Source organism: Elephas maximus, chromosome 13 (genome assembly GCF_024166365.1).
Source record: "Elephas maximus indicus isolate mEleMax1 chromosome 13, mEleMax1 primary haplotype, whole genome shotgun sequence".
NCBI lineage: Eukaryota > Metazoa > Chordata > Mammalia > Proboscidea > Elephantidae > Elephas > Elephas maximus.
Genome location: NC_064831.1, coordinates 49,169,591 through 49,190,264, shown reverse-complemented (window position 1 = coordinate 49,190,264; position 20,674 = coordinate 49,169,591). Strand labels below are relative to the sequence as shown.

Sequence of the window (20,674 nt, the reverse complement as noted above, 5' to 3'; positions counted from 1 at the left end):
CCTCATCACCCTGCTGTATGGCATTCCACTACAAAGCAGCTCCTCTGGCAGTTTTGCCACAGGCTACTGAGCAAAGCGTTGAAACAAACAAGATACTGACCAGGCAGATCTCTCTGGAGCCTGTCGGGGATGTGAGGACATAGTCTGAGGCACATGAATATGATGCCCATGACCATAGTTTGGGTGCATCCTATGTGGGTGGGGTGGGGGGCGTTCATGTGCCCGCCTGGAAACACAGAACACAAAAAGACCACTGGAAATAATTGAATAATTGGTTACTTCTTAATGTAGAAAAAAAATCTCGTATTAATAATTATAAGCATCTATAGAGTCATTATAAAATTAATTCTATAACTATAAATTATAAAAATGTCATACAGAATTTATTTTACAAATGAAAAAATCAAGAAACCACAAGCTTCCCCCATTCTCACTACTGGTACTCATTTTTTCCTAATTCCTCGAATTCAAGTATCATTTGAAATTTATCAATATCATTTTAACATTATCTTGCATCCTTTTGTTACAGTAAATGTTTTAAGGAGAAGAGTGTTAGGAATTGAATGTAAATTAAACTTTTAAAAATTCAACACCTCAGCAAATATTACAGGCATAAACAAGTTACTTAATATAAACATCTGAGGCAAAAAAATGAAGATGTTATTTTACTTCACTTTTATACTGGAATAATATCCAACCAATTTTAATGGATAAAATCTTGAGGAAAAAAAAATTTTAACCTGGCTCATTTTTTCAAAACACATGCACTCCCTTTATTCTGCATCCAGTTTGCTATATTTTCTTTTCTTCTTCCAGTCAGTCAAATTCACAGATCAATTCAAACTGTCACAAAATTCTAAACAAATTGCACTCAAAAAAATTCAGACCTAGCGATTCAATTTTACATCCTAATCCTTATTTTCTATTAGTTTCTAAACACATCTGCAGATTGCAATGTTAAATCTTAGTGATTTTTATACTGGAGGATACACAACTGATAAACTGGCAGCTTTCTATAAAAGGTTACCATACCAGAATGACACCAGTAGCCAGAGATTCTGAATATAACTTTAAATTATTACACGACTAAAAAAAGTATACTCATTGTATATTATTAATCAGATCAAGAGTTCTGTAAACAGTTTCTGTAAAGGGTCAAATAGTAAATATTTTCAGCTTTACAAGCCATTTGGTCTCTGTTATAATTACTCAACTCTGCCACCGTAGTGTGAAAACAGCCATAAACAATACATAAATCAATGCGTGCATCTGTGTTCCAATAAAACTTTATTTACAAAAACAGGCAGGCAGGGTTGGACCGGCAGAGTTTGCTGCCCTGAATTAGATAATCAGACCCTGAATTACAAAAACAGAATTCAATTACAGTTCTTTTATAATATGAGGAATATAATATTTTAATATTTAAATGTATAAATGCACTATAAGCTAAGAGGACTCTTTTTTTCAATATCAGTTGTTGAAAATTCTATCAATATGTTTCCTCCTTATAGTTAGTAACATATACTAAATTTAATAAATCAAAATAGATCTCTGATAGATTTAGATCCTGCTCCTTGGGATCATCAATCTGAACATTCATCTTTACCATGGACTACTTCACAACCAAGAGATTGATTTAAATCAATGATCCTGGGCCATATGCTGAAAACGGTGGCTTCAATTTATTACGTAACGTGATATAAACGTGTTTTGTCAATGCCTACAACTCAAGGTTAAGAACGACGGAGACCATGGTTAGTAAAAACATCAGTTCCCTATTGAGTGGAGGACGTAGTAGAGTTACATGCTTCTAGAGGTTTTACAGTTTTAAAGATCAGTGGAGATAGGAGGAGAAGGAATTAAGAATGATTTTCTTTTTTAAACAAAACATACGTGGGGTGCTGCATCATCCTCCTCCTCTGAACTTCCATCCTCTGCATCACTTCATGGGGGTGCAGTCTCTGTGCTGGGGCCGCTGGAGCCGGAATATGGTGTGAAATTGGCTGGTGCGCAGGAGGAAGGTGCTGAGGGATTGGTGCAGCTGCACTGGCTAAATGAGTTGGGGGTGGGGGTGCCACAGGGTGAGCTGTTGCATGAGAAGACATCTGAGAATGGAAAGCATGTACAGGGTGAGGGATGACATAATCCACTGGAGGTGGAGGCTGAGTCTGGGGAGGAGGGTTTCCATGAGAGTGGGGGCAGGCAGAGGCTTGATGATGAAGCGGTCTTGTCAAAGATGCGTCTGCAAGAAAACGTTGAAAACGTGACACAGGCACCATGCAGTTGAGTATATGCTATTATACACTTCTACTGTATATATACAAACGTATTACCTCATATTTACTTTTTATGAATATTTTATCAGTGCTTGGGTCTGCTCAATTCTGCTTTGCAACCTTTTTTCTTTAAATAACCTTGGTTATCTTCTCACGTCAACTTTACTTCATTCACAGATTCACAACTGTCTATTATAGGAAGGAACGTATCAAAGTTTACTGAAGAAATCCCCAATGGTAAAAACGGGATGTAACCGAGATGCTGAAATAAGCATTTGTCCGTACGATTGCTCTTGTGCTCATTCTCTCTGTCCCTCTCTAACACACACACATATAACCAGCACACATGCACATACACACAACTTACAGTCTTGGTAGCATAAAATCCTGTTAACAATTTCTGGGTCTGAGAGATTAATTCAGGTATGTGCTGACAAAATAGCCTTCCCCAAAGGTTACCATAATTAATAATCTCAACAGCATACAAGAGCACCTGATTACCTCTACACTATCACCAATTTTTTTTTTAAAAAAAGGCCAATCTGAGAAAAATCTTGCATTTATTGACCACTCATATACCTTCTTCTCAGATCTATTCATATTCTTAGCTTACTGGGCTATTCACCTCGTTCTCATTAATTTAGAAGAACTTTCTGTTTATATGGAAACTTTTTTACAACGTATAAACATTTTTTCAAACTTATAACTTTTTTTGCCATACGAAAGTTTTTTTTGTGTGTAGTCAAATAAATAACTTATAAATATACAAATCTTATTTCTTTCATAATTTGTTGGTTACAGGAAGCTATAGACAGGAGAGGACCTTCCCAGCCTTCTGAGCAAGGCTGAATGAGGTTCTTTTGTTGCTGCTTCCTCTCCCCCTGCCCCAGCGTCTTAGTCATCCAGTGCTGCCATAACAGAAATACCACAGGTGAATGGCTTTAACAAAGAGAAATTTATTTCCTCACAGTCAAGTAGGTTACAAGTCCAAATTCAAGGCGTCGGCTCCAGGGAAAGGCTTTCTCTCTCTCTCTGTGGGCTCTGGAGGAAGGTCTCTGTTCTCAATCTTCTCATGGTCGAGGAGTTTCTCAGGCGCAGGGACCCTGGGTCCAAAGGACGTTCTCAGCTCCTGGTGCTGCTTTCTTATTGGTATGAGGCCCCCCAACTATCTGCTAGCTTCCCTTTCCTTTTTTCTCTTGAGAGATAAAAGGTGGTACAGGCCACACCCCAGGGAAACTCCCTTTACCTTGGATCAGGGAGGTGACCTGGGTAAGGGTAGTGTTACAAACCTTTTAACCACAGGCAAAGATTATGATTTGTAACACACAGAAAAATCACAATATGGAGGACAACCACACATGGCCTGACCAAGCTGATAATATTTTTTGGGGAACATAATTCAACCCATGACCCAGGTCACGAGATGGAGAGGGAACGCTAGAACCCTGCTATGGAAATAAGCCCCTAATAAGATAATTTTCCCCATTTCTTCTCTGTCGTCATTCCAAATTTTCATGTTTCAAAGTAAAGGTCTGTTGATAGGGCCCTCTGTTTACTCAAGACATCTGCATGGCCTTAAGGTTGAAAAAAATGTTTGTCCCCTTCTTGGATTTCAGTCCAAATTTCATTTTATTTTGGAAGATTATCTTGGTAGTCTGGCATGGTACCGTGGCCATTCTGTAGTTTCATTACGGATGGACTTCCTTTGATTTTTAATTCTTTTGATTCATTCAGAAGAAGTGAACAGTCATATAGCTATGAACTCACTCACCCGTATTTTCAAAGGAAGCCTTGTTAGGATGTATTCAAGGGAAGCTTTCATTAAACTCAAAATACATTGTGAGAAAATTTTAAACCAATTTTGTAAAAGTTATGTTTTTAAATCAATGCTTTACTCTTCAAGGAGTCACAAAACTCAGTACTTCTAGGTCATGAAAAAGAAATCACTACGTTTTAAATTCGTGGCATTTTTTTCTAGTTTCCCTTCAAAGTTTTCTATTCTATAACCATATTTAGTATGTAAGATATAATATTCACAAATATCAAATTTTTTAAGGTTTTGTTTCAGAATGAATAAATTTATTTAACTCTTCAAGTCATCATTTTACTTCACTGTTTATCTAAACAAAACAGACTGCTGCCCAGTGCAGAAGGGTGACATATTCTGCATTGCCATAGACCTTGTCCTGCTGGTTTGTGTGTTTTTACCAATCAGTTAAAATAAAGAAAATCGTTCCTGATATTGTTTTCCTCAAAGTCCAACATGTCACTTGCAGATGTAGTATTATTCTATTCCAACAGCTACTAAATTCTTACAGTTCTACAGTAACAATTCATAAGTAGACTTATTTATATTCTTATCCATACATCTTATTAATAAGAGAGAAAAACTTTCAAATGACAGCACTTCCAGTACAGCTGTTCTGTCGCTTCTACGAGACCCTAAACTCTTCAAAGCAAGGACACAATTTCTCACTGCAGTAGTACTGTTGGTATGCATGTAAATGCAAACTATTCACTGAGTCAAAGTTTCACAATTTCTAGCCAACAGAATTATTTCCATTTTAAATGTAAGAAAACTGAGTGCCAAAGAGACTGAGTAACTTGCCCACAGTCACAAAGCTAGTCACAGCGGGGAGGTCAGCTCAGATCTATCTAAATCTAAAGCCAGTGCTACATCTGCCACACCACACTGTCTTCTCCAGTTACACGCAGATGAAAAGGGTTTAAGAATTAAATGTTTCACACATGAATTAAAGTATATTGGAGATGGTTTTTAAAAAAGAAGTAAAGGAGAAGATGGGAAAACTATGTACATATAAAAATATCCTCCACTTAAGAAAAGTAGTCCAGAGCAGGGTTATGGGTCAAAATGTCTATACAAAAGGGAATATAATTGAAGTTTTTATCTTCAGTCTCATATGCCCCCAATGCAGAGTGCAAATTGGTATATACCCTTGGAGAGAAATTTAACAGTATTTATTTGAAAGGTTTATCCTCTGACCCAGCTATTTCACTACTAAGAGCTTATCTTATACTCAAACAACTGCAAATGATTTAAAAGTCCATCATCAGGGAGTATTATGAGAGAATAAAATACAATGAGCTAGATTTTTATGTGCTAATATGGAAAAAAATTCAAGACAATCTTAAATTAAGAAAAAAAGCAAAATGCAGAATATGCTTCATATGATCCTATGTTTTTTGAAGGAGAGACATACACATATGTATGTACAAAGATTTCTGAAAGGCTATTTAACAGTACTTCTACTATCCAATGGATGTAAGTTTCTTTAGAAAAGCCAGGCCTGGTTCAATTTTAATAGCCTGCAACAAATGACTTCCAACTGGCAACGCTTTCCATCAAGAAATTCTCTCTTCCTCCACCAGACTGAGTTGAGCACAACTAGATGGTACCCAACTACCACCACCAACTGCTCTGACAAGGATCACAATAGAGGATCCCGGACAGAGCTGGAGATAAACGTAGAACAAAAATCTAACTCAGGGAGGAAAAAAAAAAAAAAGACCAGACTTACTGCTCTGATGAGACTAGAGAAACCCTGAGAGTATGGCCCCCGGACATCATTTTAGCTCAGTACTAAAGTCACTCCTGAGGTTCAACCTTCAGCCAAAGATTAAACAGTCCCGTAAAACAATGAGACTAAATAGGCACACCAGCCCAGGGGCAAGGAAGAGAAGCAGGAGGGGACAGGAAAGCTGGAAACTGGGAACCCACAGTTGAGAAGGGGAGAGTGGCAACATGTCTTGGGTTTGGCAACCAACATCACAAAACAATATGTGGATTAATTGTTTAATGAGAAACTAATTTGCTCTGTAAACCTTCAGCTAAAGCACAATAAAAAAAAAGTTTATTAAAGAAAAAAAATTCTTATGTCTCAGTTAAGCTTGAGAATTTTCAGACAAAATTCACTTTACTATGCCTAAGTAACAACCATTAAACTTTCAGATTTCTTCAGTTACTCCTAAACAGTAAATCTAAATTCCTTAAAACCTCCTTTTATAGGAATCTAAACTGCTATGCAATTTACCTCAATTTCAGAGATATAAAAGTATAAATGTTAAGATGTAAAATTGATAAAACATAATAGTTTTTATTTTTCTGACCCTTTTAAGCAACATCTACCCTTTTTATCTTCGGAAACTGATTGTTTTAGGGCCATGGGGTAAAGAGTAGATGAAATGTGTCTTAGTTATCTCGTGCTGCTATACCAGAAGTAGACGGCTTTAACAAAGAGAAATGTATTCTCTCACAGTCTAGGAGGCTAGAAGTCTGAATTCAGGGTGTCAGCTCCAGGGGAAGGATCTTTCTGTCAGCTCTGGGGGAAGATCCTTCTCATCGATATTCCCTGGTGGAGGAGCTACTCAGTGCAGGGACCCCGGGTCCAAAGGACGTGCTATTCTCCAGGCTCTTGTTTCTTAGTGGTATGAGGCCCACTCATGACAGAGACTGATTTAAGACAAAATCTAATCTTGTAGATTGAGTCCTGCCTCGTTAACATCACAGAGGTAGAATTTACAACACATAGGAAAATCACATCAGATGACAAAATGGTGGATAATTACATAATACTGGGAATCATGGCCTAGCCAAATTGACACATTTGGCGGGGGCGGGGGGGGGGATACAACTTGATCCATGACAAAGTGGGAAAAATACACCCCACTCTTAAGCCAAGTAAATACTAAAAACTTATGAATTAGGATTAATGAAAGGTCATTTCATGAAGGAATGTTAAGTTTCATTTATATGCCTCTAGGTCCTCTGCCCAGTTATACTTACAAGGAGGTGGCATGTAATGTCGACACGATGAGAGCGAGGCTTGTGGAGGGGGCTGGGGCTGGGGCTGTGCGACGATGCTCGATCCATAGCCATCTATTGACAATGGCTGACTTGGGGCGGCGGCAGCAGCCTGATGGCCAAAGACTGCAGTGCGGGAAGAAGAAGCAGGGCAGCAGGGGTCAAAGGCAGATGCTCCGTGAAAGCCACCAGCTCCATGACTTCTGATGGCACCATTGCTGAGGTCTACTGGCAATGCCTGCTGTAGAGAGAGGAACCATGCTTATCTTTCTAAAGCTTGTTCAAAACATCATTTCATGGTGTGTCTTAAAAGTACTCCTCATTCAACCTAAAAAACAGAATCTTTGAATTGTAAAACTGAAAACGGTAAAATTCTTAGTGTGACTACGGAGCACCAGGAAAATGCTGCGTGCATCTTGGATTGTGAAAATTATAGTGGTCTTATACTTAAAATCTAAGATGAATTTTTAAAAATGAAGCATAAGATAGCACCATAAGAAGAGCAAAATTTTAATATATTATGGTCTATTTCTTTTAAATCATCTAGATCTTACAAAGAAAATTTTAAATCATATTTGCATATTCTCCTTTACCCCCAAAATTTTGATTTGTAATTTAGGACTCCATTAGACATATAATCACACCACTGAGAATATTAAGAATCTAGGAAAAGACCAGTCTGCCCGAAGTTTCTAAACTGTATACAGCAAGCATTCAATTAAAACTCTAGTAGTGCAAACAAGTCTACATTATCCAGGATAACAAAGGGTGTAAGATTATTCAAGGGAAAGGCTAAATCATGACCTAGTTTTGGCTCATAACCTCTTCACTTGTATAAAAAAAAAATTAAGTAAACCACTGATTGTTTTTCTGAGGAATATGATTTTAGGGAAGGCCCATTTACTAAAGAGTCTAGACTCTATCTCTACTCATCAGCAGTTCTGGTTTTTTGGGTTTTTTCTCCCCAAAAGCAATGTGAAAAGCTCTAAGTAAAACAGTTTTATCTTCCATTCTATAGCAGACTACAGAAACAGAATTCCTTCCTTGTGTTCTGAAGTAATTTAAATAGAAGCCCACTGCTGTAGTGTTCACAGTATAGCTGTAGTTTTCAAAGTGTGATTAAAGAAAAAGATTTGTTATAGAATCACATGCAGGCATTATCCAACACTGAGAGCCAAGGGCAAGGAGATGGAAAAGGCTGGGATAATGACCCCATCTGCCAGAGCCCCAGGTCACCAAGGCTCCTCTTCACAGGAGCCACAGCAGTCTTTGTACTTTTAATGGGCTCAAGGGATAACAGAAACAAAAGGATCCCTGGTTGCTGAAAGCCAAAGAAGGATGAAAGTGCAGCAGCAGCTTAGTGAGGGAGAAAGGACCTATTCCTTTCCCCTGTATTATGTGCTTACAATCAATCAAGTAAATGTCTGAACTCTTTATTTTTAGCTGATAAATACAATGTATGCCGTCCTCAATTCAGGTAAATAAAGTTTAAGAATATTGTTGTGAGATTGTGAATTTATATTTATGGCCAATCCTTTCCCTGCTATTTAGGCTAAAAATTGGCAAATGGACTAGAGGGTCAACATCCTATAAAGTAAAGAAGTTTCTTTCTCTCTTTTTCTCCAGTCAGTGATTAAGAACACTCCTAGAGAGCAAGAAAATTGGGGTGGTAGTCCTTTTAGAAGGAAGGAACCAAGGGTAAAGTGAAAAGAATAAAAAGAAAAGAAATCAACAACGTGGACTACATGAGAACCCTCTTCACAATTCCACGCTTTATTCAATTCCTATTCTAGAAGGAAAAAAGAATAAGCAGGATCGAGATGAGGAATGGTATTACTCCATATAGGTTATAAAAGATGCCTAACACTAACTACAAATACTCTATTTCTATGGAGTAGTTAGGGCTACAGGTTCCAGTGACCACTACAACCTTTTTGTGGGCCTAATACTCCTCAATCTTTCTTTGCCTATCCACAACCAGGTGCTCAATCACCACAAGACGCCTGCACAATCCCAAATCTTCAGATCACTTATTTTCTTTTCCCATTCCACAACTTCTTGCTGTGCCCAAACAGGTCTCAAATGGAGACTATATGAGGTTAGCTCATGAGCATGTGGCTAATTTCAGAGTCCTCCAAATGTCTATACGAGCAGCAGATTGTATCCTCAAAACCTCACTCTGTTCTCCTCCTCACCCATTGTCACCACTGAATGCCTGGGATCCTGCTGATGTCCCTGAAGTTTTGTCTGCAGTCCAACCACCTCAATTTAGAGATAGGTAAATACCTTACCCCTATCTGACACAGAACTGTGAGAGAGATTTACATGTATGCAGTTAACTCACTCAGGTTGAAAGAAAATGCTGCATACACAACGGAGCAGCATTACTGTACTAGTTCAACAATAGCACAACAGTCGTTGCACGGAAAGCCCACATTACTTTCTAGCAGCTCCTAAAGGAACGTGGGAGAAGTACGTAGACCCACTTCCTCACTATTTTCTTACTATACTTACAAACCCTCTTTACTCAGCCCAAATTTTTAGTAAAAGGAAAATTTATTTTCAAGCAGGGCCTTTCATTCAGTCCACCGAAAAGCTTTTCCTAATGTTTCTCCCCCTCCCTAACGGCAGAGCAGGTGCAGACAGCCAGCAGGTTTTAATGCTGAGAGCTGTCACCCAACTAAAACCCTCTGCTGTCAACTCGATTCCAACTCATAGTGACCCTATAGGACAGAGCAGAGCTGCCCCACAGAGTTTCCAAGGAGCGCCTGGTGGATTCGAACTGCCAACCTTTTGGTTAGCAGCCACAGCACTTAACCACTACACTACCAAGGTTTCCACCCAACTAAAATGATATGTAAAGTCTCTTTAATAGTACTTTCTATTAAATCCTCCCAAATTTCCTCCTGTTAACAGCTACTTTTTTCTTAAGGCGGTACCTCTTAGTTATTTTTTAACTTGTCAAGCCTAGAGAAGATAACCATCAAAATTTTAAAAAGAAAACAAAAAAACGATCAAGCAGATATTTTAAGAAAAGTCAGGTGATACAGAAAAGCAGTTGCTGTGTATTTCCTTTCTGATTTTGAATTTTTCCTAGCATATTATATGTCAAAGTTACAATTTCTTCCTGATGGATGACACAGAGAAAGTTAAAGTAGCATATTATAGCCAACTTCATTTACTTCATATGAACACCAATACTACTTTAATATTATTGCACATCTCAAGCTAATAGTCATAATAATATTATAACAACTAATATAAACTACTTAATTAAGAGTCCCTGGGTGGTGCCAACAGTTAAGGTGGTTGGCTGCTAACCAAAAGGCTGGTGGTCTAAGTCCACCCAGAGGTGCCTCAAAAAGAAGGCCCGGTGACCTACTTCCAAAAAAATCAACCACTGAAAACTCTATGGAGCACATTTCTACTCTGACACACACAGTGTCATCATGTGTCAGGATCAACGGCAACTGGTTTGGTTTTTCTACTTAATTATACCTTTGCTGACATTTCAATTCTCTGTTTGGTAAGCAAAGAAATTCCTTAATGCCAAATTAAAAACCTCATCGACTCCTCAGAAACTATGCCACTTGTTTTGCAGCTGAGAAAAGCTATTTCTAGCTAAGTAGAAGTTATAGAGCACTCTAGAGTAGAAGGTAGAAAGGAAAAAACTGGGAAAACTTTCTAATTTCTCATGAATTAGGTTGATACTGTGGATTCATTACTATGTTTGAAAGAAAATCTCAAAGGTCAGATTACCCTGTATTTGACTAAAAGCATCAAAAACCATCCTAAAATAAAAAACAGTGGTTTTTCAATTAAGTAGCACTTCTGATTTTCCATCTCTCTGATCCCCTCGGCTAGCTGCAACTGAGACCATCTCAAAATCCGAGAAATTTAATTAAAAAAAAAAAAAACACACAGACGACCACTAAATTAGGCTATTATAACATGAGCAACGAGAATACGATTTATAAAATATGTGAAATTTATTGTTCTTTTTTCCCCCAGAAGCCACTAAAATTAAAGAAAAGAGAAAAAAAAAAAACCCGATCAAATCCCACGTACCCACACACCTGGTCATGGTAGTTGCTAGAACTACTATTTGCTCCACAAGGGGCCTGCACTTGTGGAGGTCTTTCCACAAGGCAAGTAGGATCACTGAAGGAAGGAGACACTGGGACAGCTGGGTGAGGTGTATGGTGGTGGTGGTGGTGATGCTGAAAGTGGTGGCCGTGCTGCTGAAAGCACCCTGTGTGTGGATGTCCCAATGCATGGTGGTTCTGTGAGGATCCTCCGCACGGCGAGTGCTGGGGACAGCAGGAAGGGAGCCTTGGCAGTGCAGGCGGCCCGGTTTCCGCCACAGCACTAGACGCAGTTCTCCTTGAGTCATCTTGAAGCAGAAAAAAATGCACAGAACAATTTATCAAGTATTGCTGTGTAAAAATAGTTGCTATGGAGAAATAAGTAAATAAAGAGTTAATAAAGAAAGATTTAATGAATCCAAATCTCTGTAAATAAAACTTGTTCTCAGTGCCACATTCTCAGTATACACACATCATGTAATTATGGCCAGTGGTCTTTATTGGGATTATCCTCAAAGTCAAAGTTCTTCAAGAAGCTCTTATTTATCACAATATAAATGTTGTTATAACTAATGATTAACCATAGATCATAGCAGATGATTAGTTACCTAACCTTTTCCTAGGTCATAACAAATGTGTACTTACCAGTGAAACTGCATTTAAAGAATTCTAAAATATCATGTGAGTCCTTCCATAATATGATACAAAGCAGAGGGTCTTATCATAAGCTCCATTTATCCCAAATACCATAAATTATTCCTACATAATGCACTCTATTATGTAATTCCTAAAATCTCACCTCTTTAAGACATAACCACTCAAACTCAGAACCCATCTGGCTGGGTCTCACTAGCCTCCACCATCTTTTCCTTTCCTCTTGCCTCTGAAGTTAGAACCAATGGAATCTAAGAAATAATTAGGCGGTCATATAAGATGCATCAATTGGTCTCAACCCACCTGGACCAAAGGAGAAGGAAGAACACCAAGGACACAAGGTAATTACGAGCCCAAGAGACAGAGAGGGCCACATAAACCAGAGACTACATCAGTCTGAGACCAGAAGAACTAGATGGTGCCCAGCCACAACCAATGACTGCCCTGACAGGGAACTCAATAGAGGACCCCTGAGGGAGCAGGACAGCAGTGGAATACACACCCTAAATTCTCATAAAAAGATCAGACTTAATGGTCTGACTGAGACTAGAAGGACCCCGGTGGTCATGGTCCCCAGACCTTCTATTAGCCCAAGACAGGAACCATTCCCAAAGCCAACTCTCCAGACAGGGATTGGACTGGACAAAAGGGATCCTGGTGAGGAGTGAGCTTCTTGGGTCAGGTGGACACTTGAGGCTATGTTGGCATCTCCTCTCTGGAAGGGAGATGAGAGGGTAGAGGGGGTTAGAAGCTGGCGAAATGGACACAAAAAAAGAGAGTGGAGGGAGGGAGTAGGGTGTATCATTAGGGGGAGAGCAATTGGGAGTATGTAGCAAGATGTATATTAAGTTTTTGTGTGAGAGACTGACCTGTAAACTTTCACTTAAAGCACAAAATTAAAAAAAAAAGATTAGGATGTGGATATTTGAAGTGTGACATAACGAGAACCTAATGACTCAGTGTCACCTAGCGGGAAAAGCATGGAGTCAGGCGGACCTGGGCTCTAACACAGAGCCTCAACAGTCCTACCTTGGTAGTTTAACCTCGTTCTTACCTGTAAAATGGGGGTAATAATGGCCTTGCATGTTCTTTTTAGAAAAGAGAGCTTTCTAGGCATGAAACATCTGGTCCTGATGAGGCTCTCTGCCACATGCCCAGTTATTTTTAAGACATGTCCTTCCCTGCACCAAGAGCTGCAGAAGTGCCCCCAGAATGGTCTATTCCAGGGTTCAAAACTCACTTAGCAAGCAGAACCCTTTCCTCAAATGATTACACAGAAAGTATACAAACAGGTAAAAATAAGAGACTTCTAGCGAAATTAAAAGAGTGGAAAGAGCTTGAGGCTCTGCCCTTGACACCCTCACAGTAGCTCCTGGGGCAGCCCCTCAAGAATCCTTAGGATTCTGGAGTACCACTTTTCTAGTCTGTTTTTGGAGCAAACAACGCCAAGTGTATACCTTGCTCCTATTTGGCTCACCATATTTAGCTAATCTCTTCTGGGCACTGTACCAATCAAGAACCTTCTGGTTACTCAGAAATAATATAAAATCCAACCCAAACTGGCTTAAGCAATAAAGTGGATTTAAAAGCTCACACAAATCCATCTGAGTGGGAATGCTTCAGGCTATGCTTGATAGGGTTCCAGCAAACTTCCTTTTAACTCCCTTGGCTCTGCCCTTCCATGCATGTCCAACCCTCCCTCTGTTAAATTTCTTCTGCATAAGGTCTGTGATCTAAATCCTGCTACACAGCACCTCTATTGTAAATCTTCACATATCTGTGTTTTCCAAGTTCCTAATCCAGCCTATTTGGGCTAATCTCCTGAGTCCTTTTGTAACGGTTCTTAACCAGGGGAACTAAAATTCCGCTGCTGGTGAACTTGGATGGGGGAAAAAAAACCCAAATTTTCACTAACCTCTGATTGAAATTTATAATTCACTAAAATTAGGAATGAAACTGGCAATAAAACAGTAAGAACTTAAAGTCTAATATTTTCTCCCTTCACCCCAATACATTTTCTGTTCACCTCTTGAGATTAGTATTACCTTGTCAGCATCAGTCCAAAGGTTAAATGTTGGTAAGTAATTTGTAACAAAAATACAAAGTGAACAAAATACTTTTTAAACTGGTAAATAACAACAGATTCCAAGTCAGTTCTCTACCTACATCACTTTCATTAACTTGTGTTCCAAGTGTGCCGGATAACCTGGGCAGGGCAGGGTTACAGCTGCCATACAGATATGGCACGGCACATCAGGGACTGCCACGTTTCACAGCCTATCTTAGCTATGCTGAATACAACATTCAGTAACTAATACCTACAGTGGTAATGTTTGCAGCAATTACCCATTACTACAGTAGGTTTACTTCCTGTCACATTTGCAGGGTTTTATTTCAGCTCCCATGATGTACACATGAATATCTTTTATTGTGTGTTACTTCAGAAAAAAGGTTGAATGAACCAGAGACTCCACTAGCTTGAGACCAGAAGAACTAGACAGTGCCCAGCTACCACCAATGACCACCCTGACAGAACACAACAAAGTCCTGGACAGAGCAGGTGAAAAATGCAGAACAGAACTCAAATTGATGAAAAAGAACCAGGCTTAATGGTCTGACAAGAGACTGGAGGAACCCCCTGAAACTATGGCCCCCAGATGCTCTGTTAACCCAGAATGGAAACCATTCCCGAAGCCCATTCTTCAGACGAAGATTAGACAGACGTATAAAACAAAAAATAATACACGTGAGTCACGTGCTTCTTAGGTCAATCAAATATACGAGACCAAATGAGCAGCTCCTGTCCAAAAGCAGGATAAAAGAAGGTAGGGACTGGAGCTGGTCGAATGGATACATGGAATCTGGAGTGGAAAGGGGGAGTGTGCTATCACATTGTGTATAAATTTTTGAAATGAGAAATTAACATAAGCTGTAACATTTCACCTAAAGCACAATTAAAAAAAAAAAAAAGGCACCTTGACTTGAAATCAGAAATAAAAAAACTCATAAAAGAGAAACACTACCTTCCAAAAAAAAAAAAAAGATGAAAACATTTGGGACACAAAACCCATTCAATGGGTGTTTTAACCTTCACGGTTTCTTCTAACTCCAAAAGGCTCTACTTCCATGAATCAAGTTATATGAAGATTGTGTGTGACTCAGGAGATGGGCTTGTAACCAGAGCAAGTTATCTATGGACTGCTGGCAACACGACCAAAGTGAAAGAGATGGCACTACCTTGTCCAGAAAGAACATGCCTCCTTGTCTCTGAATGCCGTCTATTAAAAAATCACAGTGAGAGAAGAGGAAACGTAATGACTTCAATCTATTTAAAGCTAAGCACGTAATTAAGGAGTCAGATCATTAACAGTGTGCCCTCAAAAAGAAGTCTGTCCTTGTAGCTCTGCTTCCCTGAGTACCATTTTCACTTGCAATTAAATAATTTCTTTTCATACAGTCCTAATGCTATTTTTGTTGGTCAGAGAGGCTAACATCCCAAAGTACCTAGGTCAGTAGTGATGAATCACCTCTCATTCAAGAGCTACTAATCAAAGAAAACTACCATAAATTAAAGGTAGAAGACACAAAGGTATCTGATTAATAATACTTTCCTTTTTATTAAAATGAGCCCAGAGAGGGGCCACTAAAAATGGGATAGCCACAAAACTGCACCAGGGGAAATTAATGCCATGGCCCGGTGACATCAAGCTGGTTATAGTGCTACCACGTAATAGGAGGCGGATTATTGAGATACACACATGCATTTATTCATTCACTGAGCATACCTTAAACATAATGGCATGGCATAGGAAGGGATCTAAAAAGGCAATAGAAAAAACACAATGGTGAAAATTGAAGTCCTGGCCTTTAAAATAACTTAAGATATTGTCTGGCTTTGTTGCTTTATCCCTAGCAACTAAAAGCATGCCCACAAAATGTAGGTGGCTCAATAAGCACTTGCTGAACTTAAGTTAACCTCATAAGGGAACAGAGGCATGCATGCATCCATTTCTTCATTTTGTGGCTAGATGGCAGGAAGGGAAAGAAGACTTCGTCTCTGGCCCTCCAGGAACTCATCACCAAGCATGGAGACAACTCAGAATATGAATCAAATATTAAGACAGAAGTACTACTGGGTTCTACCACAGCATAAAGGTATGTTGCCCCCAGGGAAACACTGGCACTGTCCGGAGAGATTTTTGGTTGTCACAACTGGCAAGGAGGGGGTGCTACTAGCATTTGCTGGGTAGAAGACAGAGATGTTGCTAAGTATCTTACAATACACAGGACAGACCCCCACAACAAAAAAATTATCTGGCCCAAAAACTCAACAGTGCCAAGGATGGGAAATCCTCACACAGAAGAAGAGTGCGGGCTTCAAGCCACACTGCCTAGGTTTAAATTCTGGCTATAGCAGTGTATAACCTTGGGCAATTACATCATTTCTAAAACGAGGAGAGTTAATAGAATCTGCCTCAGAGATTATTAGAAAATTCAAAGTTAATACAATCCACTGATCTATTACAAGCTCAAGAAATGGTAGCTATAATTATGCACTAGAATGTAAGCTCTGTTAAGGCAGAAAACTTATTTGTTTTGTTCCCAGTGCCTAGAACAGCATCTGACACATAGTAGGCAACTAATAAATAACTGAATAAATTGAATACACAAAGTATTATGTATGCAGAGATCAAGGGCACGTGGAGAGGTCAGGCATACTACGAGTTGTTTGTACCATGTTGAATTTGTGGTAACTGCAGAATGGTCCAGGGGCGATGTCCAATAAGCAGGTGGATATAAAGGTTTTTATGAAGATTTAAAACATGGAAAATAATCAAGAAACACACAATGGAAAGTCATCAGCATAGTGGTAAAACCCACTGCTGTCAAGTTAATTCCGACTCATAGCGACCCTACAGGACAGAGCAGAACTGCCTCATAGGCTTTCCAAGGCTGTAATTTTTACAGAAGCAGACTGCCACATCCTTCTCCCGCAGAGCAGCTGGTGGGTCCTATCCATCGACCTTTCAATGAGGAGCTGAGTACTTTAACCACTGCACCACCAGGGCAGTGGTAGTAAGTAAAAACACCTGCAGATATACAATGGCCTGGTGAGAATACAGCCCTGGGAAAAAATGAAGCTGTGAAGATTACTGGCAGTTTTTTTTAGTATCACGTTCATTTTGAAAGGAATGAGAAGCAAGGAAAAAGTTTAGAGTGAAGAAGAGTCCCTGACGCACACACAGACAGCCCAAGTGCAGCTGGGCATGCGCTAAGGGACTAGAGCCAGTGGAGATGCTTGAAGACATAGGGAAGATAACTGTTAAAGTAAGGCCAAAGGTATGAGAAGGGGTAAGAGATGAAGCATAAGCAGATGGAAAGGGCGGAAGGAGTTAGGGAGAGTCAGGAGGAGTCAGGAGAGAAGGGCAGGTATGGATAGATATGTTTTTATAGAGGGGTTAAAAGTTAAGGGAGTTCATGCTTGAGAACATGCATGTATTTATTATTTACTTTCCCTTGAGAGATGAAAGACTTTCGGAAAAGCAGAGAGCTTTGGAATAGCCACGCAGGGGAATAAAAGGGAACCAATAGAGATATATAATATATATCCTGTTGCCACTGAGTCGATCCCAACTCACAGCGACCCTGTAAGACAGAGTAGAACCCCCCCTTCCCAGAGGGTTTTCAAGGAGCGTCTGGTGGATGTGAACTGCCGACCTTTTGGTTAGCAGCCGTAGCACTTACACGCTACGCCACCAGGGTTTCCATATAACATACAGAGAGATATTTATTTACTACCAAAGCTCAAGAATAAAAATAGACACCATAAATTCATGGTGGCACGAATCTGCTTAGTTATGATTTTTATCAGCACAATATGACTCTGGATAAGAGCAGAGAAGCTGGATAGCTTGAGTGATTCAGTGCTGGAAATACACAAGAAGATACAAAGGATGGACAGACGTGGGAAAAACAGCTGAACTGATGTTGTATAGGGTCCGGGAAGGAAGCTAGGCCAGCAAAACTGAATGCTTATAATGTAGTCTGACAACCTATATATACTTTTATCACGTTATACAGAGGAACAATTTGGGCTGGAACGAGATTCTCCTGGGTCTAGAGAAATATACCATGAGCAAGTCTATCCCAAAGGTGGTCATCAGTATAATTAAGAGTAATATCAAGAGATGGCCATTAAGGACTGTAATGAAGTTGCTACCTAAGTAATTAAATTTGAATTTGGAGTGGACAACGGTCTTATTATAAAATAATAATAAAATCTTTGGGACAATCTCAAAATATGTTACATAAAATCTAGACAAGGCTAAGGCTACATACATGACTCTATGGGCCAGACTATTGGGGACAGGTTTGTCCCTAATACGTGAGCCAGAATGGCAAGTACTTGATTAAAAATAAAAATTATTGAAGAAAATCCCTAAGCACGATATGTAATAAGACACTCTTAGAAATGTTTATTCCAACTTGCTGTGGAGAGAAATGAAGTATGTGAAAATTAGTGACTCAATATTCAATGAAATTGCCTAAGAAGGTTTGAATACTATAGCAACACATCAGAGCCTACTGTACAATCTTCACCTAGATGGCAAATAAATAAAATGTGAATGGGTTTACACAGAAAGGTGGCAAAGAGACAGAGGTTCCCTCCTTATTAGATCTTGCAACATCTATAGAACATCAACACTGAATTTGAAGTTTAATTTTTTTGTAGTTCTTATGCTCTCATAGAAGGACTGAGTACTAAGGCTACTGATTAGAAAATGTTTCTGGGTTATTCACTGTGGTGTCTGTGGAAGCAAGATTGGAAATAACCGGAGCATCCATCAATGAGTGCCTGATTAAACATGGTTCTTACATGCAATGAAACACTGTTTCTCATTTCCTTAATACTATTTCTCATTTTACAGTAATTTCTCATTCTGCGACACTGAATACTATTTTTCATCCTGTCATTACAGCATGGGAAAACTATGTATTGAAATGAAAGATATCTAGGCTATATTCTTAAGTAAAAAAAAGTGAGGTATAGAACAGCATATATACAATACTATCTTTGGGGTGACAAAGGGAGGAAATAAAAATTGGACATATTATTATCCTAATGCCCCCCAGAGAATTAGGCTTTCTGGTATGCGTGACCTTCTCTGATGCTGACTCGGGGCTTGGCCTTGGCACTTGCTCTGGTGAATGCGAAATAAAGTCAACATGAGCAGACCTTGATAAGCTCTTGTATATTGGGGCTTGCCCTCTTGGGACACTGCTGCCACCTTGTGAGGAAGCTCAGCCTAGTCTTCTTAAGGATCAAAGACCACATGGAGATAGGGGCTCAGCTACCTCAGCTGTCCCAGTCAAACTCAGCACCCAGGCAACCCTCCAACTCAGTGCAGCTGCATGTGTACCCAGGTGTGGCCAGCAGAGGTATCACTCAGCCAAAACAGAACTGTGAGAAATAATGAATTTAAACCATTAGGTTCCAGGATGGTTTGTTTTGCAGCAATAGTTAACTGATAATTTATGAATATGTGCATAAATACTAAAACTGAAGCAAGAAAAACAATGACAAAAAAGTCTTACCTTATAGGTGGGAGGAACGGGATGGATGGGAACAGAGGTGAATGTTAGATTTCTCACTATAAACCCTTACATGCCATTATGATTTTTGAAGCATGTAGATTAGTCAAAAAATTTTTTTCAATAAAAAAAAAAAGAGGAAGAGAAGAAAGGACTCTGATTTGGCTTCCAGGGAATGCCTCCCCATTGTTCCGGCATCGTCACCTAAGGCCCCACAGAGGCCCATAGGCAGGTTACCTGGAGCAGATCCTCAGTACTGGACATAGAGCTTACTACCTTTTCCCTCCTGCTGGAAGTCAACAGGAAACAAAAGCCTAACTACGTCAGTCCGTATTTTTTTAATTACAAAAGCAACATAAGAAGCGATAGTTACTAAATTCTGTGAAATTATTTTGTCAGAAAAAATTACTGACCCACCTTCTTTCCCTCACTTTTTAAAAATTCCTTCTTAAAATCATTTATCAAGAAATTAATGTGGACAAGACTAAATGACATCTACTACATTTTGTGTGCGTGTACCTGCGCGACGGGGTGTGGGGCACAGGATGGGAGACACGTAAACACCTGCTGATTCTCACACAGAGAGAGAAGGGGGTTAGGAAAGAGAACTGCAGTGAGAAACCAACTAGCTTAAGTGAGCCAAAATCTAGATCACAAGATTATTTCTGGACCTCTGTTTCTGCCACCTGTGTTGACAGCAATCTCCACAAAGCCACCAGAGATGCAGAGTATAGAGATCTGTACGGACTAAGAATGAAAAGGGTTAAAATAGGACTGTATTCTGAAAGCTGACAGTACTTTTCACTTAAGCTCTGCAAGAGTGATATTATTGCTCCAGAATAAGCAATTTTCAGGTTAAGGAAATAAAACTGCTACACTAAAGGCTATCACTTCCTGACGATTCTCCTTTATTCTTTCTCAGCTATGAAACATAATAAATTTAAATTATCTATACTGAAACTGGAAGCCCTGGTGGTGTGAATCAACTTGACGGCACTGGGCTGGTGGTGGGTATACTGCAACTGGAAACGCTGGCGGCATAGTGGTTAAGAGCTACGGCTACTAACCAAAAGGTCAGCAGTTCAGATCCGCCAGGCACTCCTGGGAAACTCTACAGGGCAGTTCTACTCCGTCCTACAGGGCTGCTATGAGTCAGAGTCAACTCAAAGGCAGTGGGTTTGGTTTTTGGTTTTTATTCTGAAACTGTACTGTACAGAGTCTGGCATCACACAGGTAAACATCTG

The 20,674-nt window shown here is 39.5% G+C and overlaps 1 protein-coding gene across 9 annotated transcripts in view; it reads right to left on the bottom strand.

Moving 5' to 3' along the window:
- The window catches only part of RNF111 (ring finger protein 111), a 130,273-nt gene that overhangs the window by 10,513 nt on the left and 99,086 nt on the right, over positions 1 to 20,674 (bottom strand). For 5 of the 9 annotated variants that reach the window (XM_049905953.1, XM_049905955.1, XM_049905959.1 and 2 more), the window contains 4 exons: positions 11,175 to 11,491; positions 7,081 to 7,339; positions 1,894 to 2,242; positions 101 to 253 (listed from right to left, as the gene is read on the bottom strand). In XM_049905953.1, coding sequence (XP_049761910.1) covers positions 101 to 253; positions 1,894 to 2,242; positions 7,081 to 7,339; positions 11,175 to 11,491 — 1,078 coding nt within the window. The remainder of the gene's footprint in view (positions 1 to 100; positions 254 to 1,893; positions 2,243 to 7,080; positions 7,340 to 11,174; positions 11,492 to 20,674) is intronic. The other 4 variants (XM_049905956.1, XM_049905960.1, XM_049905954.1 and 1 more) reach the window with 3 other exon arrangements.